Source organism: Podarcis bocagei (genome assembly GCF_964188305.1).
Source record: "Podarcis bocagei genome assembly, chromosome: 16".
NCBI lineage: Eukaryota > Metazoa > Chordata > Lepidosauria > Squamata > Lacertidae > Podarcis > Podarcis bocagei.
In genome coordinates this window covers 17,357,179-17,383,827 of record NC_138142.1, presented here as the reverse complement: position 1 = coordinate 17,383,827, position 26,649 = coordinate 17,357,179, and the positions used below count along the sequence as shown (strand labels likewise).

At 48.2% G+C, this 26,649-nt stretch overlaps 1 protein-coding gene across 2 annotated transcripts; it reads left to right on the top strand.

Moving 5' to 3' along the window:
• Positions 1-502: 502 nt before the first annotated feature.
• ACADS (acyl-CoA dehydrogenase short chain) lies at positions 503-26,566 on the top strand. Of its 2 annotated transcripts, XM_081175012.1 has the most exons (13): positions 503-720; positions 3,854-3,967; positions 4,956-5,064; positions 5,846-6,018; positions 15,863-16,026; positions 17,408-17,557; positions 19,162-19,273; positions 20,527-20,678; positions 21,871-22,041; positions 24,301-24,438; positions 25,395-25,490; positions 25,717-25,773; positions 26,110-26,566. In XM_081175012.1, the coding sequence occupies exons 1-13, from the start codon at positions 519-521 to the stop codon at positions 26,260-26,262; spliced, it is 1,791 nt and encodes a 596-aa protein (XP_081031138.1). In that variant the 5' UTR covers positions 503-518; the 3' UTR covers positions 26,263-26,566. The 2 variants fall into 2 exon arrangements, with proteins under 2 accessions (XP_081031138.1, XP_081031137.1); XM_081175011.1 differs by lacking the exons at positions 503-720; positions 3,854-3,967; positions 4,956-5,064; positions 5,846-6,018 and adding an exon at positions 12,820-12,932.
• Positions 26,567-26,649: the final 83 nt, after the last annotated feature.

The following is a 26,649-nucleotide window of genomic DNA, read 5'->3' as shown; positions in this document are numbered from 1 at the left end:
AGAGAAAAATATGATAAAAAGTCAAACTAATTAATTTAATAGCAACTGAATGGGTAGTTCCAAGGCCCCTTTCTGGTCCGCTTTTTTCTGGCAAGGACCCGGCAGCTTTTCAAAACACAGGACTGTCCTCTACGCGCGGCTATCTTTCCCTATGAAGCATTCAGCTGCGGAGGAGGAAAGTCCTGCAACGTTTCGGTTTCGCTGCCCAAAATCCGCCTTACGGAGATTTGCCTGCCTGCCCTGTCCAGATGCGCCCCAAACCGCTTCGCGCCGCGACCCCCTTCCAAAACCGCAACAGCCCCTCCGAGGTGCTTCCTTCCGGAGTGCGCGTGCGCGCGGCGTCCTTCGCCCCACCCACCACCCCTACCTCCCACCAACGTGCCTCCTTTGGCTCCGCCCTCCTCGACCTCCGTCAACGGCGTCCTCCTGGCCACGCCCCCCTCGCTCCCATAGCTACGAAAGGAGGCGGCGGCGGAGGCGGCAGCCATCTTGGCAGCGGCGGCGGGCCCGACGGGGCGATGAGCGGCTCGAAGCCCAGGGTGGCGTCGGGGGCCGGCGGGGCGCTGAGCCGCTTGCGAGGCCGGAGAGGCTCCGGAGACGCGTCGCCCGCGGTCGTGGCTCCTCTGAGGGCCGCCGTGTTGCCCCGCACCGAGGCGGAGCTGCTGGCGCTGGACGCGGTCCGGCCCGAGCACGTCCTGGGGCTCAGCCGCGTCACTGAGAGTGAGTAGCAGGGGCGCCCCCGGAGGGGGGCGAGGAGGAGCAGGAAGGAGGAGGCCCCCGGGCGAACCCCGACATTGTGCCAAGCCCGCTCTGCGCCCCGGTATCGACTCCCCAGAGCCCCCGCCCCACCCCAGTTCGTGGATTCACTTAGGTGGGCACCCATGTCTCTACCCTGCCCCCCCTCTCCGTAGGCCAGGGGAATTCGGAGGGGTGGTCCTCACGCTCCCCCCAAAATCTTCTCTTGCCTCTGAAGGTTGCCCCTTCTATGGACTCTTCTGGGCACTCCAACATCGATTATGCTTTTGCTCTGAATACAGTGATACCTCAGGTTACATACGCTTCAGGTTATAGACTCCGCTAACCCGAAAATAGTGCTTCAGGTTAAGAACTTTGCTTCAGGATAAGAACAGAAATCGTTCTCCGGCCCATTAGCTAAAGTGGTGCTTCAGGTTAAGAACGGACCTCCGGAACGAATTAAGTACTTAACCCGAGATACCACTGTAGTCATGTTCTTTTTCCAATCAGGGCGCAGGAAATTGGGAGCGGCGGAGCACATTCTCCCTTTACACGCCCGCTAGCATTTTGCTCCGAAGAAACCTCCCTTTAATGGCCCCACCGGCTAGACCCATAAACTAGGGCCCCCAAGTGTCTGTTAGGTTTCCATTTCCTTCCTGTCCCTGAGCGCAGGAAATTTGTGGGAGACAGAGCATGCACCCTGCTTTCTTGTTTCACTCAAAAAAATCTATCCCCCTATTTGCAACTAAGAGAAACTCAGGATATGTATATTTAACTGCTCAGGGCTTTGTCTAGCCCCAGCTGTAAGGCTGACGCAAATAAAGATTCATTCATTCATTTAAAGAATTGATATGGATAACTTCTCACTCCTGGGTGCCCCTGAAACTGGGAAACCCTGAGTACACCAGCATCAGCTTTCTGTGTTGCTGCTGCCCCCCACTTCATGTGCACAACCTCTCTAGTTACTTACCAACTAGCCAGTCCCTTTTTCTGTCAGAGTAACTCCACCAAAGACACAAAAATCTGGGAGCCCCAAGGCACCCGAGCACCACCCTGCCGCATATTAGTATATCAGGTACTCTGAAGAGCATGTCCATCCCCCCCCCCTTTGAATAGTCTCTTTACTCCCTATTACTTAATGCAGTACTTTCAATTAACAAGATGGTAATAGCTTCCCTATGCTTTTCTACTTGCAGAACTGTGAGCACACCTGAAAGTCATCACTGCAGTGATAATTCTGAATAACTTCTTTTCTTTCTGCCGTCAGTCTTTTCTGGCTTAGAATGACTTTCTCTCTGCAGTCTGCCTACAATCGTGGAAATACAGGGTTGCCCAGGCTTGTATTTAACAACTCATGTAATAACCATAGGGTGTTCCAGTATAACGCTAATCAATGTGTTCTGTCAGTGCAAGAATTTCCACTTGTGCATCAGAACTTCCCTACTTCTCTCCTCTCCCCCCCCCCCAAGCACACCCCCTAAATCTGTTCCTTCAGAGTAGATATGGTGAGAACATAGGGAGATGGAGAGGGAATTTGTGGTGTAAACAGAAATCCTTGTACTGATGTAATGCATTCAATGGGTTCCACTCCATACCAGGAATTCCCTGCAGGCCAATGACCAGCCCATTCCTCCTCTGAGTCCTTTCTTTGATTGATTGATTGATTGATTGATTGATTGATTGCATTTATACCCCACCTTTCCTTCAATCCTAGACGTACGTTAGTGAGTTGCTGGCCAAAGGTGAGCTTCACGGCTGAGTGGGGATTTGAACCCCGGTCTCCCAGATCCTATTCCAACACCCTAACCACAACACCAGGGACTGCGGGTGGCGCTGTGGGTTAAACCACGGCGCCTAGGACTTGCTGATCGGAAGGTCGGCGGTTCGAATCCCCGCGACAGGGTGAGCTCCCGTTTTTCGGTCCCAGCTCCTGTCAACCTAGCAGTTCGAAAGCACCTCACAGAGCGAGTAGATAAATAGGGACCGCTCTCCGGTGGGGAGCGGGAAGGTAACGACGTTTCCGTGTGCTGCTCTGGTCCGCCAGAAGCGGCTTAGTCACGCTGGCCACGTGACCCGGAAGCTGTTTGTGGACAAGCACCGGCTTCCCGGCCTCTTGAGCGAGATGAGCATGCAACCCCAGAGTCGGTCACGACTGGACCTGATGGTCAGGGGTATCTTTACCTTTACCTAACCACAACACCACACACTGGCTCTCCGTGTCTAACATTTTTCTCCACAACCAATATGATAAGACAGAGGGCTGGTGGAGAAGGGACATTGGAAGCTCCTCGGTCAGACAATTGGTCCGTCTAACTCACTATTGTGCACGCTGGCTGGTTGCTCTATCCTTCCTTCTTCAATAAACCTGGGCAAGGAAAGGCAGTACAGTGGTACCTCGGGCTAAGTACTTAATTCATTCTGGAACTGAAACTGAAACTGTTCTTAACCTGAAGCACCACTTTAGCTAATGGGGCCTCCCGCTGCCGCCGCGCCGCCGTAACACGATTTCTGTTCTCATCCTGAAGCAAAGTTCTTAACCCGAGGTACTATTTCTGGGTTAGCGGAGTCTGTAACCTGAAGCGTATATAACCCGAGGTACCACCGTACTAGCTTGTCAAGTGGCTAGAAGCCTGTGTTTTTGTGCATGCTTTATACGAAGCTAGTACTTGAGAGCAGGCTAGTAACATTTGTGGGCTTATTTGCAGTGTTGCCGCAATATCTACTCTCCTTTCTTTTATATACAGGCGGCAACCATTTCATGCAGGTGTTCCATTCCTGGCCCCCACACTCGTCGATGGAGCACATTTAAGTGCGCCCCGATCCTGTTCTGCCTTCTTGCGGGTCCAAAAGGACCTGCGTGTCAGCGATCGCACGTCAATTGGACTCACCTAAAATGGTGACCGCCTGTATATAAAAATGAGGTCCTTGGGTTTATGTATGCATGAAGCTTTATTTCTAGCAGGACGGACCCATCAGATTGGCAGTAGCCCTCCAAGGCTTTGGGCTGCGATGGCTCTTCCCAGCTCTGAAGCCCGAGCTCCCTTTATCTCTCTCGTCTTTCCCAAATGGTAATCCCCCACATGGGACTTCTCAGGTTTCCTTTTCCTTTGTCTCCTAGACTATCTCTGCCGACCAGAGGACAACTTTTACAATATTGATTTCACCAAGTTCAAGATCAGGGACCTGGAGACAGGGACGGTGCTATTTGAAATTGCCAAACCTTCAGCTTTAGGTAAGTGGGCTGTGAAGAAGAAAAAATAGAGAAAGTTAGAGCTTGTACATAAAGCCTAAGGTCCGGTCTCCGTCTAGAAATTGCTGGGATTTCAGAATCTAAATAGTTTCTTCTAAAGAAATGAATGATTTCTGCAATTCCGCCTCTTTTTCTCCTTCCCTCCCCCCCTTCTGACATTAAAGTTCCCAACAAATATTTTAAAGGAGAAGTTTGCAAATTTTCTATAGGGATTAGGAAGGCAACTTAATAACTTTTATATAAGCTACTCTGCGTGATAATATTGCTCACCGCTAATATAGACAAGCTGGTGGGAGTTGTAGTCCAAAGCATCTGGCAGGCACCAGGTTGGGGAAAGGCTTCTTTACATTTTCTCTTGCATGCAGTATACGGCACAATAGGGCCCTGATTCTGCTGTCTCTAAACACCACCAGCTTTGCCCACCCTGAAGTTCAGCCTAGCTGAACTAAATCTGTCTGTAACATGACTCAAGTCACCAGCTTAGCACGTCACCAGCAGATAGAGAGCTGATTATTGCTATCATTGTTATTGTTATTAATTTCATTTATAGACCATCTTCTGTCCATGGCCTCAGAGTGGTTTAAAATACATGAAGAATACTAAAATGCAAACAATTTCTGTTGCAATCAATAACGCACAAAACATTAACACCAGTAGTGACCGTAGAGCAGTAAAAACAAAACAAAGACACCACAGTGTGATTGATTCAGCATGCAAAATGTCACCAACCTCGGTAAATTAAAACTGTTCAACTGATGTTGGGGGCTCTGCATCAAAAGTGCTTGGTGCAGTTCTGGGAGTAGCAAGGTGCTGCCACAAAGAAGGCTCAAATATGAGCTTGGGTGGCAGACCATGGTGGCCTCATGGGAGAATCTGCCCCCTTCCTGACGGGTGTGGCTGAGGGAGTGCCAACAAAAGGTGTGCATGATATCTCACGGGTGACTTGCTTCTTAAATGTCGCTTCTTACAGAGCAAGAGGATGATGACGGCGACGCCGGGGAGGTGGACACCAGCGCAGGGCGCTTTGTCCGCTATCAGTTCACGCCTGCCTTCCTGCGCCTCCGGACAGTTGGCGCAACGTGAGTAGGAGCTTGTGGAGTGATGTGGGAAAGGGGGCTACCCTGCTAACCCTGTGATTGCAATCAAATGATTCTGAGATTGTCTAAAGCAGGTTCATCAGCTCACAAAGAATGTATATTGGAGAAGTGGCTGTGCCTGGGGCTCGGTGTAATCTGTGATTCACAATAAAAAAATAGTTTAAAAAAGGAATGGGTTGTATCCAGCTAAGTCCTACTCAGGGTAGGCCCATTAAAGGACCTACATTAAGTCTGGTTCATTAACTTCATTGGGTCTACATGGAGGAGAACCAACGCTGGGTACAACCCAATATATCTGCAACACTAGAAGTGGCATTGTGCAAATTGTAAAAATTCACAACATGCTTGATTTCACTTCCTTGTCACAACCCAGCCATCTTCATTAGTTTGCATAATTTATTTGGCTAGTTGTGGATAGGAGCAAGGAGCCCTAGGCTTGTTTGCTGCAAATAGTTGTGAGTTGCTGAGATGTCATTAAGCGCTGCCTCATTTTTCAAACATACCTTCACAATCATAGGCACTAGGAACTTTTGATTCTATTATTCTGTTTAGGAAATGAAAGCTGTTATCTTTAGGAACAAGTGCTTGTGGGCAGCCCATGTTTTGCTCCTGCAGGTTAGTTACAGCTCTGTCTGTGCCCATCACAGGCAGCATTGCCTCCAGGGCTGGGTCCTTGCAGAAACCAAGTTTTGGCTTCTAGTCAGGAGACCATCTTGACCACCTAACTGGTTGTTGTTCTTCTGTTTCCCTCCTGTCTCTGAAGCGTGGAGTTCACAGTAGGAGACAAGCCTGTGTCGAATTTCCGTATGATCGAGAGGCATTACTTCAGAGACCGCCTTCTCAAGAATTTTGACTTTGATTTTGGCTTCTGCATCCCCAGCAGCAGGAACACTTGTGAGCACATCTACGAGTTCCCACAACTTTCAGAGGACCTCAGTAAGTATCTCTTGTGTGACCCAGAGCTGGCTCAAGACCAGCCTGGTCTCCTCCAAGTCATTTTGGACCATAAATCCCATCTGCCCCAGCCACTGCAGGCTGCAGAGTGGGGTTGATGGGAGTTGTAGTCCAAAATTGGAGGACATGACGTTGAAGAGGATACAATAGACTTTGCTTCAGTATCAGCTACCAAACGTCATGCATTGCTTTAAACCTTTCAAACTGAGTTGTACTCAGAAGCTGGTTGGTAGCCAATGGAGTTCTTACAGCACCAGCAATAGCTGTTCAGTGGTCACTCGTGGTTAGTAACCCAACCGCTGTATTCTGCACTAACTTTGCACAGTCTTCAACCTGACCTAACCTCTTCCTGCTAGCTGCTTAAGCTGTTTTTCACAAGGAAGAAGATAGGGCCAAACAGAACTTCACACAGAAATCTTAAGTGTGAACTTGATATATTTCAAATACCATGCCTTTTAGAATTGTGGCCACCACAGCCTAAAAAGAGAGAGAAAAGTGGGGAGTATTGCTGCTAATTTCAGTTTGAGTAAGCACAGCTCACTCTCTTCAAAAGATTCCTCATTCAGGGGGGAAATGTGGTTACGCAGAAGCACTGAATTGGTTGACTTCTCTGTTCGTTACAAGCTCTGGGTGTTAAAAATATGTTTTAGAAGGTCATAGCAACCTAGAATTGTTGAGTTGGAAGGGATTCTGAGGAACATCTAGTCCAATCCCCTGCAATACAGGAATATGCAGCTGCCCTGTACAAGGATCAAACCTGCAACCTTCCAACTGAGCTATTTAAAACTCTTTTTTGGGAAATTTTAATTGGATTCTTATTGATGTGTTTGCCACCTTGGGCTCCTTAGAGGTAGGTGCAGGATATAAAGTCAATAAATAAACATTTGCTTTCCATTCACTGGCTGCACTTATGTAGTTCAGTTGCTCTTGCACGTAAAATAAGCAATCTCATGTAGCACGCCTCAATTTTTTAGTAAGTGGTCAACAGGGGAGTTGTTACATATAGAGATCTCCTTACGTGCTATGTTCTATGGCTGAGGCTAACTGACCTGTCTCTGTCTCTCTTCCTCTTTCTCCCCCCTCCCTCTCTTTCGCCCCACACAGTCCGTCTGATGGTCGAGAACCCCTACGAGACCCGCTCAGACAGCTTCTACTTTGTGGACAACAAGCTGATTATGCACAATAAGGCTGACTATGCCTACAACGGAGGGCAGTAGCCGCCGCCGCTGCATCCCCCTCCCCCCCTCCATTGGACTTTGCACTACCGCCAGCCATCCTGGTCACATTGGAGGAGAGCAGGGAAGCTGCCCTGGACTCCGAGGCCTTTTGCGGAAAGCTCTGTGAGGCTCAAGATGTGATGTTGAAGGGGCTGAGGTGGCAACTTGTGACAGTAAAGGAGCTCCCCTGGCAAACCCGAACCCTTTCCAGCCTTGTTCCTTTCTGGTCCTCTGCTCGGTCCCCAGTGGCACCTGGGTCAGGCTACAGGTTGGACTGTCTGTTAAATGTTAAACTGATGTAGCAGTTCTTGTAGTTTGGCGCACTTAGCCTGTATTCCTTGTATGTTCTTCCCCTTTCCGGTGGGCAAAGGGTCCTCCGACACAAAGCTGTTTCCTCTTCCAGGTAGCCCATGAAACGTAGATAGCAGGTTTCCCCCCTTTGGAGGAGTGTGGCAGGGCTGGTGAATCACTTTGGCAAAATCGGTGACCCAGCCTGTATGATTGACTGTGAAGGCCCACCATTCACAACCAACCGAAAAACAAAACCAAAAGGAAGAGAGGTGTTGTGTTTTTTAAGGGATGCTCCAGATTGTGGCTTCGTTCTGTGGTCTTGAATGTTCCTTAAACGCTGTTGGGTACCGGTTGGCAAAAAAAAAAAGGCCTGTGTCCCACTGTGAGGTCTTTTGAGGCCTTTTCTGCCAACCAGCTTAGGGGGAGGGAGACTGAGATGCGCCTTCAGCCTAGGTTCCGTTCTGCATCTCAGAACCTTCCTTGAAGGTGGGCAAAGGTTACCGGGAGCCAGGAATTGCCTGGTGGAGCCTGTCCAAGCAGCAGGGCAGATTTTCCCAGGACAAATCTTCTGTTTGTGTCTCAAAACGTATTAGTGTAAGAAATGGTGGTGTTAACCAGCTTGTATTGCCTGCCTTGGTTTGCGCCACTATTGAAGTGGACTCCATAGGCTCCCCAGTGCAATGAGATGTAACAGAATCAGCATGGCTGTGAAAATAAGGGACTTTTCCCTCTTGAAATCTGTAGCTCTGAGCTTTTACTGGCTCCATTTAAATGTGTAGGAAACCAGCCAGCTTTTGCTGCTGAGATGCCGCTATGCCTGTTGGTTAGGCACATCCGAGGAAGGAGTACTGGATGAGGGCCTGGGGAGGAGGGTGTGTATCAGCCAGGGAAGCAGGAATCTTGCCCTGAGGCGGCTGTCGGCAACTACAAAGCAGGTATTTTTGTTGCTGTCGGACTCCACTCACAGGCCTTTCTCTCGCTTCAAAGTTAAGCTGGTGTTCAAAGGCCTTGCAGTCAGGGGCCGGTTCTGTGTCAGATGCTAATTCAGCCTGCACGGGAGAAAGCCTTCCAGGCTCTTGAGACTAGCCCTTTTTGGAGGGGGTGGAGGCACACGCACATTACCCTGAAACAAACCCTTTTAGAGAGGGGAGGAGGATAGTTACAGATTAGAGCGTTGTAGGAGGCGAAATGCAAGAGGAAAATGGCTTGGACTCTTTAGCTGTAAGGTAGGATGTTCTTAACCACTCCCAAAATATTGGGGATGTAATAAAGGTGAAAAGGGCAGAGCTTTTTGTCCCTGTGTAGCCACGTTTGTGGGTTAAAAAAAAGAAAACCCTCTGTATTTTTGTTCCTGTTTTCTTCCTAACTTGTGATGTTCCAGCTCCTGCACTGTGCGGCCCAGTTGTCTCTACCGCTTGATGATGGTAGTCAGTTCTGCTGCAGTCTGCTTGATGCTTTCCACAGAAAGGTGCCTTTTCTCCCCATGTCCAAGGCCACATTCCCAGAGGAACAGTTGAGGGGAAACACTTCCTCATTCCACAGGAGGAGGTGGTGGTGATATGGGGTTCCAGAGTCAATGTGATTAAAAACACCAGGTGCCTTTTAAACATCAGTCTTACTATTGCTCAGGCTCCTTCCGAGGACGTCCCGTCTTTGCTTTCTTATGAATTTATCCCAGGAGCAGTTGGGAAGGATGGGCAGCAATCTGAGCCAAGAGCAGGTACCGTACTTTGCAATAAACTCCCAGCTGCTGGCCCCCTTCTCTGGGCTCCAGATTCTTCTCTTCTCCTCCTTCTCACTTCTTCTTTCTCAAAAACTGAAACTCTCTGCCCCCCCCTTCCTTCCGAGTGTTAATACTCTGTGTGTCCTTTGCAAGCTCCCATCTCTTCAAGGAGAATTGCGAAAACAGTAAAGGGGCGAGGGGCTTGCTTGTCAAATTCTGCCTGTTGCTGCTTCTGCCTTGCGGGACCAAATATGTGAAATGGGGAAGGAAGTGTGGGGCAGCGAGAGACAGGTATCCTGATGCCCCAGAGGACGTGCCCAAATGTGTGGATTTGAGCTCTCTGGAACACTTTGCGCCAAGAGAGAGAGGGGGGCTCTTTGAATTGCCCCACCAGATAGAAGTTGAACCTGCCCTTGTCCAGCCGGGGCTTTTATCTGTCACTCATTTGGCTGCTGCCCCTTGGGACCACATGCTGCCTTCCTGTGCGGAAGCCTGTCTCTCCCTCCCCCACCCCCTGAGCCATCTTCCTGTCGCACTAACACTGCATCCGTGGGTTGCATATGGAAGAGGAGGGGAAGGGTCTGCTTCTGCCATGTTGACCATAGTGTTAGTGCAGGGTGTGGGGGGCTAGATACAAGAACAGCATTTATCCAAAGACAGGGGCACCTAAATTTATAACTGGAATAGATGGGCCATCTCCCCCAAGCGGTTACTTGCCATTGGAAGGTGTCAACGATTCTTTCTTCCTCCCCAGCCATAACCTGGGGTACGGGGGCTTTCTCGTGGCCTCTGCTAAGTTTGGCAGGCCATCTCCCTGGCTTGATTTCAAGCCCTTGTCTTCCTCTTTGCATGTCCTCGTCCCTCTGGAGAATTGTTAATGAAACTGAGCCCTTCCCTGTTGAATAAACCACACAGGACACTTGAAAGCAAGAAGTGTCTATGAGGAAGGGAAACTGGAAATACATTGACTTCTGTATTGTATGCAGATTGATACTGATGACAGGTTTGCCATGAAAAGTATCTGCCTTAAAAGCATTAATCTGTAAGGTTCACTGTTGCCCTCCAATGGTGTTGACAGCGGCTGCTTCCATCTCATACTCTGTGGCTGTGCAGGCACTGAAGTCCTCGCATTGCATTGTCTGCTTGCCCCACCCTAACTTATGGAGAGACCTGGTCATAACAGGGCTGCTCTGTTAACATTTCCCATTTGGTGAAGCACCAGCAAACATGTTTGGACCTCCTATGTATTTTTTTTTAATTAATGGGGGTTTTTATAAGGCCATCAGACCCAGGCAAGGGGATAGTTTTTTCTCAGTCCCACTGATTTTTCAGAGATGTTCCTGGGATGACTGGAAAAAGAAAACTTTTCTGGTATCCTGCGATCAGTTTACCAACAGGGAGAAGAACATTTGCAGGACTGTGACAAAATGCATCTTTCTCCAGTTTGTCTCTGAATTGGCCATTGGAAAGATTTCCCCTGCAAGATTTGTTTTTAAAATAGGGTTTTCTATTCCATTGTGGTCCTTGCCTGACAATAATATACCCATTTTTGGTCTGTCTGTGTGCATCTGTGACCGTTTGAAGAGTGGCAGGTTGTTCCTTTTAAACTTGTGAATTCCAGAAAAGAGATCACGGACGTTATATTTTTCTGTCAAGGTATTTTTCCATAGAGGATGACAGGAGTGTCCCAAGAAGTCTGTGTGACCATTACGATCACCACATTGAACCGTCGCCATGCTGTTGTCATCTTGTGTGTCTCCTAAACCTACAGTATACTAGCTGACTCGTTTGTATAAAATGTTACTTTGTTGAAAGCAATAGTAATTAAAAACAAAAAAGCAAAAAAACTATCAACACACAGCTGCTGTTGTCTTATTTGTTGCGTGACCTTAGTGCTGGGAGCTGGGTGGGTGGTGACCAGGCAGGTCTTGCGTATTGTGGACCTGGAAAACTGAGAACCCTGAAAATACAAGTGGGTAATAAAAAGGTCCAGATCACCTTAGAATAGGTGCTAGCTGTTGAAAAGAGGCTAGGCAGGAGATAGGGGCTCATCAGTGTCCTTTAATTCCTGGATGAGGTTATGGTGGGGGCTGTTTCTGGACTAGAATAGGAGCAGCATTTCAGAGGCCCTCTTGGTTCCAGCATCCAAATATAATGTGGCTTTGTCACTGCTCCAACAACACGAGTTTGCATGATTTCATGGGAATACCTTTTAAGAGGACATAAAAACTGCATTGGTTGAAGCTCCATCTGGCTCAGGGGGCTCTTCCTGACACAAGATCAACCAGTTGGCTCTGGGAAATGACCACGTAGAGCATGTAGCAATAGAATCATAGCGTTAGAAGGGACCCCGAGGGTCTTCTAGTTAAACCCCCTGCAATTGAGCCCTGGGTGGGCTCAAACTTCCAACCTTCTGGTTAGGTGCCAGGCGCATTGCACCACAGGAGAAGCCATTACTTGTTTATCCCCTGCATCTGTCAATAAGATTTATCACGGATTGTGTGATCTCCATGATGTGCTCTGGAATGTCAAGATTCATATTCTCCCGTCTGTGGAATGCTCTCCCCAGAGAGGCTCCTCTGGCATGTTCGATACATACCTTTTCGCACCAGGTGAACCTTGCATACACGTGCTTGGGTTTGTTAGTACAGTATTTTGCTTCCTTGCAGCAAATTTTAAAACTTTACATTCTTAATAAACGCCTGTTAGCACTTTCCAAGAATAAAATCCTCAAATGTGCGGTTGCACAAAATGTAACATTTGAAATAGGTAAAGGTAAAGGGACCCCTGACCATTAAGTCCAGTCGTGGCCGACTCTGGGGTTGCGGCACTCATCTCGCTTTATTGGCCGAGGGAGCCGGCGTACAGCTTCCGGGTCATGTGGCCAGCATGACTAAGCCGCTTCTGGCGAACCAGAGCAGCGTATGGAAATGCCGTTTACCTTCCCACTGGAGTGGTACCTATTTATCTACTTGCACTTTGACGTGCTTTCGAACTGCTAGGTTGGCAGGAGCAGGGACCGAGCAACGGGAGCTCACCCCGTCACGGGGATTCGAACCGCCGACCTTCTGATCGGCAAGCCCTAGGCTCTGTGGTTTAACCCACAGCGCCACCCGCGTCCAACATTTGAAATAACCTCAAATAAAACGCATCTCATTATTTCATAAAAGTTATACACCGCTTGATAGTAAAAACAACTCAAAAGTGGTTTACGAAAAAGAAACGTAAGAATTATCAATAATTTAAAGACTTGAAAAGTTAAAAAAAAAATAGAAACTTGCATCTACTTTATGGGTTATTAAACATGATTAAAACCAGCATGACAGGCCCAGACCTTTCACTTTCTTTCTCATCCCGTTCTAGGTGGGGGGGGAGGTTTAGCTTCAGGCATTTTTTTTCCATTGCAAAAAAAATTAAATGAACCGACCCAGTGCAAAGTGCTGAAAAGTGTTTTTTTAAAAAAAGCCTTCCAAAAAAATAAAAAATCTTCCAATGGTTAAAAAAAAAGAAAAGTTGGGGGAGGGGCTGGGAGCTTATTAATGCTAATGAGGAGGCGGAGCTTAATGAGGCAGGCAGGAAGGGCAGCAAAAGAGGGCGGTCTATTCCTTGGCTCGGCATGGCGGCAGTGACGGGTCTCCTCGCGCGGCGCAGAGGCGGCATTGGAGGTAAACAGAGGCGACCAAGTTTAATTGTCTCCCCCCGCAACTTTTGAGCGCTCCCCTTGGTACACGCCGGGAGCCGCACGGCTTTTACGGAGGGGGACTGGCACGTACCAAGGAGGGATGGAAGCGGGGGGTGGGGCTAGATGAGTGGGAGCAAAATACTGGGGAAGACTCCTTTACTTCGTGAGGGGCAGCAGCAGTTGGGGTGGGGGAGGGAATCTAAGGAGCGGCTCCCATTCTGGGGGCTTCTTCCACACACCCCTGGGACCCTTCACATACCACTGTGGGATAGCTCAGAGGATCCTCCATGGACAGGGGCAGTCTATCTCAAAATAATACCGGCTGCAAATCACAGCCACCTTCACGCCCAGATTGCAAGTATCCAGAAGCTGCACCCGGGCTCAGTGGCCCTTTGGATCTCAGTTGGCAAGCCCGCTCACTCTCTGTATATGTCTAAAAATATACTGTATTGAGCTCTCCGTGGGCCTGCCTTTGAAGACTGTTTGGAAACCTTTCCTGGTGCAAACTAGCTGAGCAAATGCTTGTCCAAACGCCAATGTTGCACCACCAGCCCCACTTGTGCATTTCCAGACTTAGCCCAAGATGCTGTCGTTAAAACCTGAGTGGCCATAAATGGCTTGGAGCCAGCACCCCTAAAAGCCAGTCTTCAACTGAGTGGGACTACCAGGTCACAGCCTTAGCCAAGTGGGGGTTTGCATCCCCAACACTGGCACCATACAAATACAGTGATACCTTGGGTTACAGACACTTCAGGTTACAGACTCCGCTAACCCAGAAATAGTACCTCGGGTTAAGAACTTTGCTTCAGGTGAGAACCGAAATCTTGCGGCGGCAGCGGGAGGCCCCATTAGCTAAAGTGGTACCTCAGGTTAAGAACAGTTTCAGGTTAAGAACAGACCTCCAGAATGAATTAAGTTCTGTACGGTGGTACCTCAGGTTAAGTACTTAGAGGTCTGTTTATTTAGTTTTAAATAAATTAGGAGTCCCCAAATGCATGTTCTCTGGTCCATGGGGTCACGAAGAGTTGGACACGACTAAACAACAACAAAATGCATGTTTGAGTAAAGAAGCTATAGCCCTTCTATAAATACAGTAAGATTCCAGTCCTCATTGTTCAGAATAAAGACCTGGTTTAAATAGTAACAAGGAAGCTGCCACCTTACTGGTCCATCTAGCTCAGTATTCTCAACACTATCAGAAGCCAGGATTTCAGGCAGGGAGCCTCTCCCAGCCCTCCCTGCCAGGGATTTAATTTGGGACCCTCTGCATGCAAGGGGGTGTTGTTTGATGTGCGGAAGGCATGTTTCTAATGTAGGGTGTTAATAAGACGGCAGACTTGGCAAGGCCAGCCAGGAAAATGCAGGCCTTGAGGCCTTGCTTGCTTTCTCACCTCTAGCAAGGGGGCTCCTTTCACCTTTCCGCTCAGTTGGCCAGGAGCCCATGGGCGTCTGTCGGTTTGCTGCTCCCTCTCGGATTGCAATTCATCTCCCTGCAATTCCTCTTCTGTTCTTTACAAGCCGGGTGTCTTTTACAGGCAGATAAACTTTTGCCCCTGCTGTAAAGTTGGACGCTACTACTTGTCTCCTCTGCATTGGGTGCTGTAAAATGAAAAGAGCCTGAGGCGGGGTGCTGGGTGTGCAGGTTCAAAGCAGCTTCTGGGTGCTTGAGTTTTAGGAGCTTGTGTCACCCCCTTTGTTTTGTGAACTGAGGACTTTAACCCTGACCTCCCCAGTGGAAAGGGACAGGGGCAGATCTTCAGCCTAGCCTAGCCTGACTAATTCTTCTGCTCACTCAGCAGCTAATGCCGCAAGAAACCTTGCAGACTCTTTTGTTAAACATGGCTAGAGACATCTCTTTTTTTCTTTTTGCCCCTTTGCAGAGACCAGAATATAGACAGAGTCAGAGCATTGGTACATGGAGCTCAGTAATGTGTAAACTGACTGGCAACAGTTCTCCAGGCTTTCGGAGATTCCCAGCCAAATAGGCGGGGTATAAACAATAAAATTACAGTGGTGCCTCAGGTTAAGTACTTAATTCGTCCCGGAGGTCCGTTCTTAACCTGAAACTGTTCTTAACCTGAAGCACCACTTTACCTAATGGGGACTCCCGCTGCCGCTGCGTCACTGGAGCCCGATTTCTGTTCTTATCCTGAAGCACTATTTCTGGGTTAGCGGAGTGTGTAACCTGAAGTGAATGTAACCTGAAGCGTATGTAACCCGAGGTACCACTGTATTATTATTATATTACCTAGCAATGCTGTAAGGGACCTTCTGCTTGCCAAGCTCGTAGAGCTTCAGCCATTCCCAAGTAGGATTGCAGGAAGTTGCCTTATACCAGGGGTCGGCAACCTAAGGCCCATGGGCCACAAGCGGCCCATGGGGGTCGTTTAACCGGCCCATGGACCCCTGCCGCCCGCTTGATCGGCTCCCGTGCGCTGCACTAAACCGGAGCAGAGCGGGGACTGCCTTCCGTGATGCTGGCCGGCTTCCCATTGACTGCAGGAAGCTCCTGCAGCCACTGGGAAGCTGTGCACACCTCATCCACGCTGGAAGTAGCTTTTTTCTATGCGTGCATGCTCACATGCGTGCACACTCCAGTCCACTGCGGCATCTGCGGGACTGTGAACTGGCCCAAGCCACAAAAACTTTGCTAACCCCTGCCTTGTGCCATTGGTCTATCAAGCTCAGTATTGTTCATCCTGACTGGCAGGAGCTCTCCAGGCTTTTCTGCGGGGCGTCTCTCCCAGCCCAGCCTAAAAATGCTGTAGATTGAACCTTGTACCTTCCGCATGCAAAGCAGATGCTCTGTCACTGAGCTACGGCCCGTCCCCAACAGGGTGTCCTGTTTAGCAGCCCAGCTCTACGTCTTCTGGGCCAGACTGAAAGGGCTCTTCATGCTTTTTCCATTTGCAGCTTGGACATTTCAATGTCTGCGAAGGCTGCACACTGTATACCAGACGGTAGAATTGCCGGAAACTCACCAGATGCTTCGCCAGACATGCCGGGACTTCGCTGAAAAGGAGCTGGCCCCCATTGCTGCTCAGCTGGACAAGGAGCATCGCTTTCCTGCAGAGCAGGTATGTATGTGACTCATCTCCGGGTAACACAGGTCCCCTGTCTGATATTCTGAATGACCCTAAAGGCCTGTCACAATCCAGCAAGTTTGTCCCTGAGAAGAGCATCCATGTTGAGACTGAGACCTAATGCCCTGGTCTCCTTGACCATTGGGATTTTTAGCTTGGTCTCGGCAATGCCCAAGGCAGGCACAAACTTTTAATCCTTTGGCTCATATACACTTGATTACCGTCAAATCTTGGTTGTCGAATGTAATCCATTCTGGAAGTCTGTTCGGCTTCCGAAATGTTCGAAAACAGAGACATGGCTTCCGATTGGTTGCAGGAGCTTCCTGCACTCAAGCGGAAGCCGCGTCAGATGTTTGCTTCTGAAAAAATGTTGAAAACCGGAGCATTTTAAAAAATAATTAAAAAATTGGCGTTCAGGAGCCAAAACGTTCCAAAAAGGAGGCATTCAGGATCCAAGGTTTGACTGTATTAGAACCAGAATTCTGCATCCAGAAAAGCTGAATTCTGCAACCTGTATAATGCAGGCTGTTTACCTTATTATGCCCAAATTTGCCTCTTTGATTCTAAGAACATAAGAAAAGCCTGGCTGTTGAATCAGGCCAAAAGGGGCTGATCTAGTCCTGTATCCTGCCTGTTTTCATAGGGACTAACTAAATGCTACAAGCAGGACCTGACCACATGAGCACTCTGTTAGCACTGAACCCATTCCTCTTGCCTGCTTATTCTGCTATCCTCCTGGCTTCTAAGATGCTACCTTCCTCATATGCTTTCAAGCATGTTTTCTCTACCATGAGGGCTAGGAACTTGATTTGTTTAAAAACAAACACCTCCCCCCCACACACACATTGAAACACCTTTTTTCATAAACCACTTTGAGATTTTTTCTGCAACCAAGTGGTTTGTAAATTTTATAAAATGAGTAAAAAAATAAAATGAAAGCCAAGATTCACAAAACTGAATTGTGCTTTCTCTCATAACCAGTTTTTCTGTCCTGAGAAACAGCAGCCATGCCCATCCTAGCTGCCGGCTCACAAATTACCTTGTTTTGTATTGCACTGGCTTCACACTCCTTAGATTTTATTGGTAAGGCTGCCTTGCACAAATGTTCTTTCAAAGAGCAGTTTAATGTAAATAAAAGAATGAATTGCACGACGTGTGGTACACTTTCTCCTGGCAGTATGTGCTGTTCTGTAATTAAGTAATTGCTATGGTTCTGCTAGGAAGGGAAGAAGTTATGGCTGCTGCTGGATGACTGACAAGGGCAAGCGTAATCCAGTGTGGAATTGCTTTAATTCGGCTTTCAGCTGGGTTGTTTCTGCCACTGTGCTGCCTCCCCTAATCAGCTTTACATCATCATTTCCTTCTCCACTTACAGGTCAAGAAAATGGGTAGCCTTGGACTTTTTGCAATGGACGTACCTGAGAAGTATGGAGGAGCTGGTCTTGATTACTTGGCCTATTCCATCGCTGTTGAGGAAATCAGCCGAGGCTGTGCATCTACTGGCGTGATCATGAGTGTAAATAATGTAAGAGATTCCCACAGATGTTAACCTTGATTAGCATTCATTCATTGTACCTAAGAGTTAGTGGCTTGTTGTTGTTTAGTTGTGTCTGACTCTTCGTGACCCCATTCCAGGCACTCCTATCTTCCACTGCCTCCCGCAGTTTGGTCAAACTTCGAGAACACTGTCCAACCATCTCGTCCTCTGTCGTCCCCTTCTCCTTGTGCCCTCAATTTTTCCCAACATCAGGGTCTTTTCCAGGGAGTCTTCTCTTCTCATGAGGTGGCTTCTCATGTGTGGCTAAGATACAATCAAAACAAGGCAATCTCTGACCTGGTGGGCTTACAATCTAAAAAAAACATGGCACACAAGGCAAAAAGGACAGGGAGGGAAGAGGAAAGCCATCAAAATTCAGGCACAAATTTCTAAACAGTTGTTCCTACACTGACCAGCCGGCACAGTTGGAGTGCCTGATGCTTGAAGTTCATGCAAAAGTGGTACCTTACCCTGTTAAAGTGATCATATATTTATAGGAATGTTTCAGCAATTTGTTGACAGGAATGTAGTGAAAGGGATAGCTATAAACACATCTAACAGGCATGTGTCAGGGTAATCAGTGTTCCAAGTATTCAATGAAATGGACAGACTTACGTGGCAGTCTGTTAGGAAGAACCTGTCCGCTTGCTCTACTAAATTTATTTGCTGATGATAATATGGACTTGAGCTATTAAACCCCCTCATAGGATACTTTTTGGTTCCTGCACTTATGACTGTCGCCACTTTTTAGGAGGACCTGAAAGGAGCTAATTTAACAGCACGAAACGCAAGGGTTCAGCAGGTAGCTCTAGTTGAGAAACATACATGTAGACTAAGGATAGTTAGAGAAATAAAAAGCAGAGGCGCATTTGCAAAAGGCTGGTGGAGCCTTATTGGTTTGACTAATATTTTAGGCAATGAAAGGAAATCCCCTAGAGTGTACTCCAATATATCAATTAAAATACTGTACCTCTGCATTTATTAGAAAGTTTTCTGCAGAGTTTGTACATAGAAACCTCTTGGGGTTTTTTTGTTTCTAGTTTCATTCAGTTGTTTGTGGTTTAGATTTCTGTAGTATTATTTTTTCCTTCTTCTAAGCTTTGTTATGTTTGTTGTGCCACTTAATAAAAGGTTTTTTAAAATTGCAATAATATTAAGGCCTCCAGGAGCTGTTCCATGCAGCCTCCTCCAGTGTGTCATCTCTCCCTCGCCCCTCCACACTGAATAATTCTTCTGAGGGATGGAGTTGGTTGCTTGGCATTCTGGTCAGGGCGGTGTGTAAATCAGTATAACTCAGGGGTTGGCAAGGCTTACCTCGCCTGGGCTGGTACACTCCAGTGGAGATCCCTCCGTGGGCCGGATCACCCGCGATTTCCGATGTCTGCACAGACGTGATTTCCGGCACCACGAAAGCAAGTCCCCGTGCTGCGCTGCGCCAGTTTAGCGCAGCGCATGGGGACTCAGCGAGCAGGCGGCTTGATTCGGGGGTGGCTCGTGTGCCAGTTAAACGACCCCCATGGGCCGCTTGTGGCCCATGGGCCTTAGGTTGCCAACCCCTGGTATAATTTGTCTTACCTCCCCTCCCCATTTAGTCCCTCTATTTAGGACCAATTTTGAAGTTTGGGTCTGAAGAGCAGAAACAGAAGTGGATTGCACCTTTCACCAGTGGGGAGAAAATAGGGTGCTTTGCCCTAAGTGAACCAGGTAAGTTTGGCACACAGGTAATACCTTGGGGTCCTTAAAAAGAAATTATACTCAGCTTCCTGTAAGAGGGAGTGATGGCCACCAGCTTGGATGGATTCAAAAGAGGGTGAGACAAATTCATAGAGGAGGAGGCTATCAGCAGCTACTGTCTATATTCTGCCTCCACTGTCAGAGGCAATGGATCCCTCTGATACTAGTTGTTGGGAATCAAGTGGGGAGAGTTCTGCTGCCCTCATGCGGGTTTCCCATTTGGGCATCCGGTTGGCCACTGTGAGAACAGAATGCTGGACTAGAGGATCCCCCATTGGCCTTATCCATCTGCAGAGCTACTCTGATGCTCTTAATCTAGAATCTGTGTCCTGCATACATTACACAAATGAGCATATTTTGCATTTAATAATAATAATAATAATAATAATAATAATAATAATAATAATAATGCTTTATTGGTTTTTTAAAAAACTATGTAACATATGTAATCCACAGAAAAAAGATCATACAAACAAACATTCGTTCAATAGTTAGTGCTTGTATGGAAAGGAGACGCTATCTCATCCAAATCAGACTGGCAAAATAAGATGCGATCATATTCAGAGCTAACCAGGAAGGTTCCGAGATGTTACCGATGAAAAATTTAATAGAGAGTGGGAAATGTACGGAGTTTATCTAAAAGAACATTGCAAAAATATAAATCCATTGGCAGGTCTGGACTGACTTACCTGCGTGTAATAGGAGAATCCTACAAAATTATTGTAACTGGAATAACCTAGAGGAGATAAAGCTTAGTGTGATATGGGAACCACAAATGAGCATATTTTGCATTCATTCTGTTCCCCGCAAGTTGTTATCCATTCCCTAGGCATGTGGAGCATTAAGGAACTTGTGTTATGACATTTAGTCGTGCCATGGGTCCCCAGAGGTGGTTGAACTAGTGACTGCCATCACTCTCAACCAGCCTAGCCAATGGTCAAGGATGGAGGGACACACACACACAGACAAACAACTGGTGGTGTCTCTAGCTCAGGGTGGTTGTTTATTCTTACCAACAGTAGCCAGAAAGTCTGGTCTGGCGGAGAGCGGTGGGTATGTTAAAAAGGCTTATTCTGCAATTGAAATACAGCTGGAGGATGGGGCTGCACGAGGAGATGGGACTCCTCTGCTGAGTCAAGACTTGAGTTTTCACAGTCCCCTCTCCAAGAGGGAGCAGCGCCAGGTCTTTGGGTCAGAAACCCTTTTGGTTTTCTCTTGCTAAGGCAACGGCAGCGACGCCGGAGCTGCTTCAACAGTTGCACGGCTGGTTGGGGACGAGTGGGTCCTGAACGGCACCAAAGCCTGGATCACAAATGCCTGGGATGCCTCTGCAACGGTGGTCCTTGCCACCACAGACAAGTCTCTGAAGCATAAGGTGAGTGTAGCCCTTAGGGTCAGTCTTCACAACCAGGAAAGCTGGGGCTGAGCTAGGTCCCCACACAAAGGGGCTTTGTCCCATGGGTGTATTGGTTTGTTTTTAAATGCAGCCTTTCCCAGTGATGTAAGAGGGACCTAGAAACTTTTGACTCTGCTGCTAGCCTTTATTCCCTGCTCTGCCCAGCAGAAGTAGAAATGGGATAGATGGTCTCGATCAGCCTTGCTCAACCTGTGGGTCCCCAGATGTTGTTGAACTACAACTCCCATCACCCCTAGCTAGCAAGGCCAGAGCTCAGGGATGATGGGGGTTGTAGTCCAACAACATCTGGGGACCCACAGGTTGAGAACCGCTGGTCTAGATGCATTGGACTTACGACTCCCATAAGAGTATGGCTCCCGTGCTGGCTGAAGCCAATGGGACTTTTAGTCCACAATACTTGTCTCTGGTTCGCCAGAAGCGGCTTAGTCATGCTGGCCACATGACCCGGAAGCTGTACACCGGCTCCCTCGGCCGATAAAGCGAGATGAGCGCTGCAACCCCAGAGTCGGTCATGACTGGACCTAATGGTCAGGGGTCCTTTTACCTTTACCTTTTATCAGGTTGGGGAAGGTTGGTTTATAGCCAGCCAGGTGGTATAGTGGTTAGAGTGGTTGGACTAGGATCTGGGAGACTAGGATCCAAATCCCCACATGGCCATGAAGCTCACTGGGTAAACCAGTCACTGCCTCTCAATCTTGATAATCTCACAAGGTCATTGTGGGGATTCAGAGCTACCTTGAGCTGTTTGGAGGAAAAAGTGGAATGCAATGCATAAATAGCCTGCCAGGGATCCCAGCTCAGGCAGGCAGGAGAAGAAGAAGAGTTTGGATTTGATATCCCGCTTTATCACTACCCGAAGGAGTCTCAAAGCGGCTACCATTCTCCTTTCCCTTCCTCCCCCACAACAAACACTCTGTGAGGTGAGTGAGGCTGAGAGACTTCAGAGAAGTGTGACTAGACCAAGGTCACCCAGCAGCTGCATGTGGAGGAGCAGGGAATTGAACCCGGTTCACCAGATTATGAGTCTACTGCTCTTAACCACTACACCACACTGGAGAGACTTGTCAAGCCACTGGTGGATCACCGGTCATGCCAGCAGACCTCCTTCTGCGTGAGCAACTTGCCAACGTTGTTCTGTCTTGTCACGCAGGGCATCAGCGCCTTCCTCGTCCCCATGCCAACCCCTGGCCTGTCCCTGGGAAAGAAAGAAGACAAGCTGGGGATCCGAGCCTCCTCCACCGCCAACCTGATCTTCGAGGACTGCCGGATCCCCAAGGCCAACCTCCTGGGGGAGCAGGGGATGGGCTTCAAGATTGCCATGGTGAGTAAATTCTTTTAACGGTGAGGAAGAGGAGAGGGAATGAGGTTAAGCAGTACCGTCTGCCTGCACTGGAAGCACAAAGGGTGGCGGTTCTGGCCTTCGCACCCTCTTCCCCTCCATGCCCTGTTTTCAGCCTTTCAGGAATTTGGCGGATCACTATGTTGCTGTTTTCTTTTAAAGTGTGTGTTGGGGAAGACCCGTGTCCTTCATGCCCTCTGTCTGGCCCACAGGCCCCTCCTTAGACAATGCACCCTTTCACTGCCTGTCTGTGAACTCTAATAAATGCCTCTTGCTTGTCTGGATAGGTAGCTGTTGCCCAAGTGTACGTAGGAACTAGCCTATGTCTATGAGAACATCTGTGATTTTTTAAAATTTGATTTTCTGTTTTTGCTAATTTTTTATTACACCTAGCGTTTTTTATTGCTATTTTTAACAAATGTTTTATACAATTTTGTAAGTGGTATGTAAAACTTGCTAAATAATAATGTGTATCCCCTGGCTGAGGAAGGGGGGGCACCTACTCCACTTTGGGAATTAAACTCTGGAACTCACTCCCACAAGAGGCAGCGAGGGACAATAACATGGATGACTTTAAAAGAGGTTGGCGCCAATGTTAGCTGTGTTTTACCTCCACAGCTGGAGACAACAATGCTTTTGAATACCAGTTGCTGGAAACCACAGGACGGAAGAGGGCTTTTGTGCTTGGCCATGGGACACGGGTGGCTCTGTGGTCTAAACCACTGAGCCTCTTGGGCTTGTCGATCGGAGGGTCAGCGGTTCAAATCTCTGCAACGGGGTGAGCTCCTGTTGCTCTGTCCGAGCTTCTGCCAACCTAGCAGTTTGAAAGCACACCTGTGCAAGTAGATAAATAGGTACTGTGGTGGGAAGGTAAATGGTGTTTCTGTGTGCTCTGGTTTCCGTCATGGTGTCCCATTGTGCCAGAAGCTGTTTAGTCCTGCTGGCCACATGACCCAGAAAGCTCTCTGTGGACAAACGCCGGCTCCCTTGGCCTGAAAGCGAGAGGAGCGCCACAACCCCATAGTCACCTTTGACTGGACTTAACTGTCCATGGGTCCTTTACTTGAGGACTTTCCATTGGGGCATCCAGTTGGCCACTGTGAGAAGAGGATGCTGGACCAGATGGGCCACTGGCCTAATCCAGCAAAGGCACCTTGTGTCCTTATTAAGCATCCTTATAAAGAGACCATTGGTCCATCCAAACTCAGTATTGTTGGCAGTGATTGGTAACAGCTCTCCAGGGGATTTAGGGATGTTTTTTTCCTTCCTTGGCTCAACCTGGCCATGCTGCCAAGGGACTGAGCTAAAGGCAGAGATTAAAGCAGTGGGAGGCAGTGGGAGAGGAGGTCCTCTAGTATGTGCCCCTTCCGAAAGGTTTGTAGTTCTGGGGAAATCCAAGAGCTGCACTGTGGTTTTTTAACCCCCCATTTAAGAATGTTCTTGCTTTTCCAAATTGGTTCATATCATAAATAATAGTAATGGAAAGAAAGGCAGGCAGGCCTTGAGATTAGTCTCTTGTCATAGATAAGAGATAAGGTCAGGTAGATCACAGTCTGAGACAGCAAAGCCTGAAGCCATAATCTACTTACACTGGTATAATACTGCTTCCACCCCAACGATTGTGAGAACTGGACTTCTCTAAACATCCTTGCCAGACTGCAGTTCCCAGGAATCTTCTGGCAAAGCCAGGATAGTTTTAAAATAGTGTAAGACAATGTAAGTTTGTACTGTGTGCATGGGCTTTGCAAAGTCTGCCCAGTCATTCCATAGTCTTAAGATTAAAAAGGTAAAGGTACCCCTGCCCGTACGGGCCAGTCGTGACCGTCTCTAGGGCTGTGCGCTCATCTCACTCAAGAGGCCGGGAGCCGGCGCCATCCGAAGACACTTCCGGGTCACGTGGCCAGCGTGACGAAGCTGCACTGGTGAGCCAGCACCAGTGCCGCACACGGAAACGCCGTTTACCTTCCCGCTATAAAGCGGTACCTATTTATCTACTTGCACTTAGGGGTGCTTTTGAACTGCTAGGTGGGCAGGAGCTGGGACCGAACGACGGGAGCTCACCCCGCTGCGGGGATTCGAACCGCCGATCATACGATCAGCAAGTCCTAGGCACTGAGGTTTTACCCACAGCGCCACCCGCGTCCCTAGTCTTAAGATTGTCTTCAGTTAAAGTTGGCTTTTTCTGATGTGGCTGGTCGTAGTGCACAAACTCATTTTTTTGTCTTTCCACCTTCCTTTCAGCAAACCCTGGACTCTGGGAGGATTGGAATTGCATCTCAGGCATTAGGAATAGCCCAGGCAGCTCTCGATTGTGCTGTGGATTACTCTGAGAAAAGGGTGGCTTTTGGCTCCCCCATTACTAAGCTGCAGGCCATTCAGGTACATAGATAGATCTCTCTCTTACAGGGGCTATTCTCTTTGTAGTTCCAGGACTCATCAATACTTAAAAAAACAATAATAATAATCAGGGAGGCTAACCTGCAGCCCCACTGTTTTTGCTGAACTAGAGCAGGAAGGCTTGCCTGGCACCCTTGTTACATATACTTAGGTGCTGAGCAAAAACATTTCTCTTCTCCCAGGCCTTTGGCTAATTAAACAATCTTTGGCACTTTAAACTGTGGGGGGTATTTGTTTTCATTTGTTACCGTGTTATGTATTTTTGTGTTTTTATATTGTAATCCTCCCTGTGATCTTTGGATGAAGGCTGATACAGAAATGTTATTCTTGTTATTATTAGTGCTCCTATCAGCTCTGGGCAGCATGGAAGTTGTCCTTCAGCAGCAGCTGATGGGCTGCAGGTTTGCCAATCTGTTTTAGAGAAAAATGTCAAAACAGAAGAGCTGGAATTCATTGTGTACTTGTTGCACAACTTGATTACTTTGGGAACATCAATATCTTAAAAGTGAAATGGTTTCCCTGACCAGGACCAGCCCAGAGGGCACACCCTTCCTCCTATAATTACATGGGGCACAAGGGCATTCAAAGAACCATCATCCTCAGTGTATGGCTCCACATGGGATGGATTTCTTAGTCTTCCACTTGATGTTCCTGCAAGACATTCAAAATTAGTGAGACAAGGCATATGCTTTGTTTATTCAGAAACTGGATAGTGGTTGAGCTTCTGTTAAGTACTTGCTGTCTTCATTTTGATGCATGCAGAACCAGCCTTGCCTTTCGATGTTTTGAACTGCACCTCCCGTCAGCCCCAGCCAGCGCAGCCCCAAACAGGAGTTGTAGTTCAAAACATGTGGACAGCACTGGCTTGGGGAAGGATGGTGCAGAATATCTAGGGCCGCCAGAGTTATTCAACCTACCATGGTGTTTTGTGTCTGTAGTTCAAGCTGGCTGACATGGCACTGGCCCTCGAGAGCGCCCGTCTGCTGACATGGAGAGCCGCCATGTTGAAGGACAACGGAAAGCCCTACACAAAGGTAATAGTGCTTGTCTTCACAGATAACGGACAGGTTGCAGGCACCCTAGAAATGTGTGCAAAGGCAAAAAAAATGTTCCCTGGGCTATAGAAAATCCCCCACCCCACCCCGTTTTGCAAGGTGGGCTGGTGTGGCAAGTGACTCTCCTTATCACCACGCAACACTTAGGGCTGTGGGGTTAGGTTTGCCTGGACTGTAGCACTTTTCTCTCCTCTACTCCAAACAGGAAGCTGCGATGGCAAAGCTGTCTGCCTCCGAGGCTGCAACTTCAATTTCCCATCAGGTAAGCCTGTGCCTCTTCGTGCCCATGAGCACAGAGGAAGAAGCTCTCCCCTTCCGTACAGCTGGCACGCTGCTGGCTTACATGGAGCAAGAGACACAGCCGAAATCTCTCTCCTTGGACCGTTCTGTCACCGTGGCCACAAACGAGTCCCTGTAGGTTTGTGGGGCTCTTAAATGACCCTGGCAAATGAACAGAGCATGCGGTAGGGGGAGTGAGTGGCGTACTTCCTTTCCATCTCCTGGATGTAAGTGCATCCCTCCCCATTTTTCATCTCTGTTGCCGTGCTGCAGCCACAGCATCCAATGCTGACGCACTTGGGATGCTTTTTTATTTCAGGCGATCCAGATCCTGGGAGGGATGGGCTACGTGACAGAGATGCCGGCGGAGCGCCACTACCGGGATGCTCGGATTACGGAGATCTACGAGGGAACTAGCGAGATACAGAGGCTGGTCATTGCAGGGCAGCTGTTGAAAGCTTATCGAGGCTGAGGGGGAGAAGATCTGTGTTTCAGCGCCTCCTACTTTCTTGCAGAGATGCACATGCGATTAGAGATGGTAGACCCTGGGTCTGGTTACAAACCAACACAGAGCCCCATTTGCCAGAGTCTGGGCAGAGTAGGAGACTTGGGCCGCCAGTCGCTGCATGCCACAGCATTCACTGTGAGAGTTGAACAGTAAGCCAGAGCGGAGAGTCTCAAGACAGCAAGATAAAAGTGTCCTCTGCCTTTAAGGTGCCTTAGTTAAAGATATATATATATACATACACAAAATGAATAAATTGCACTACCAAGGGTTTGATTTCTCTCTCCTCACCCCACTTTGCACTACAGCCTCAGGTTGCGTTTAATGGACATTCATTTGTGTGATGTTTCTTTA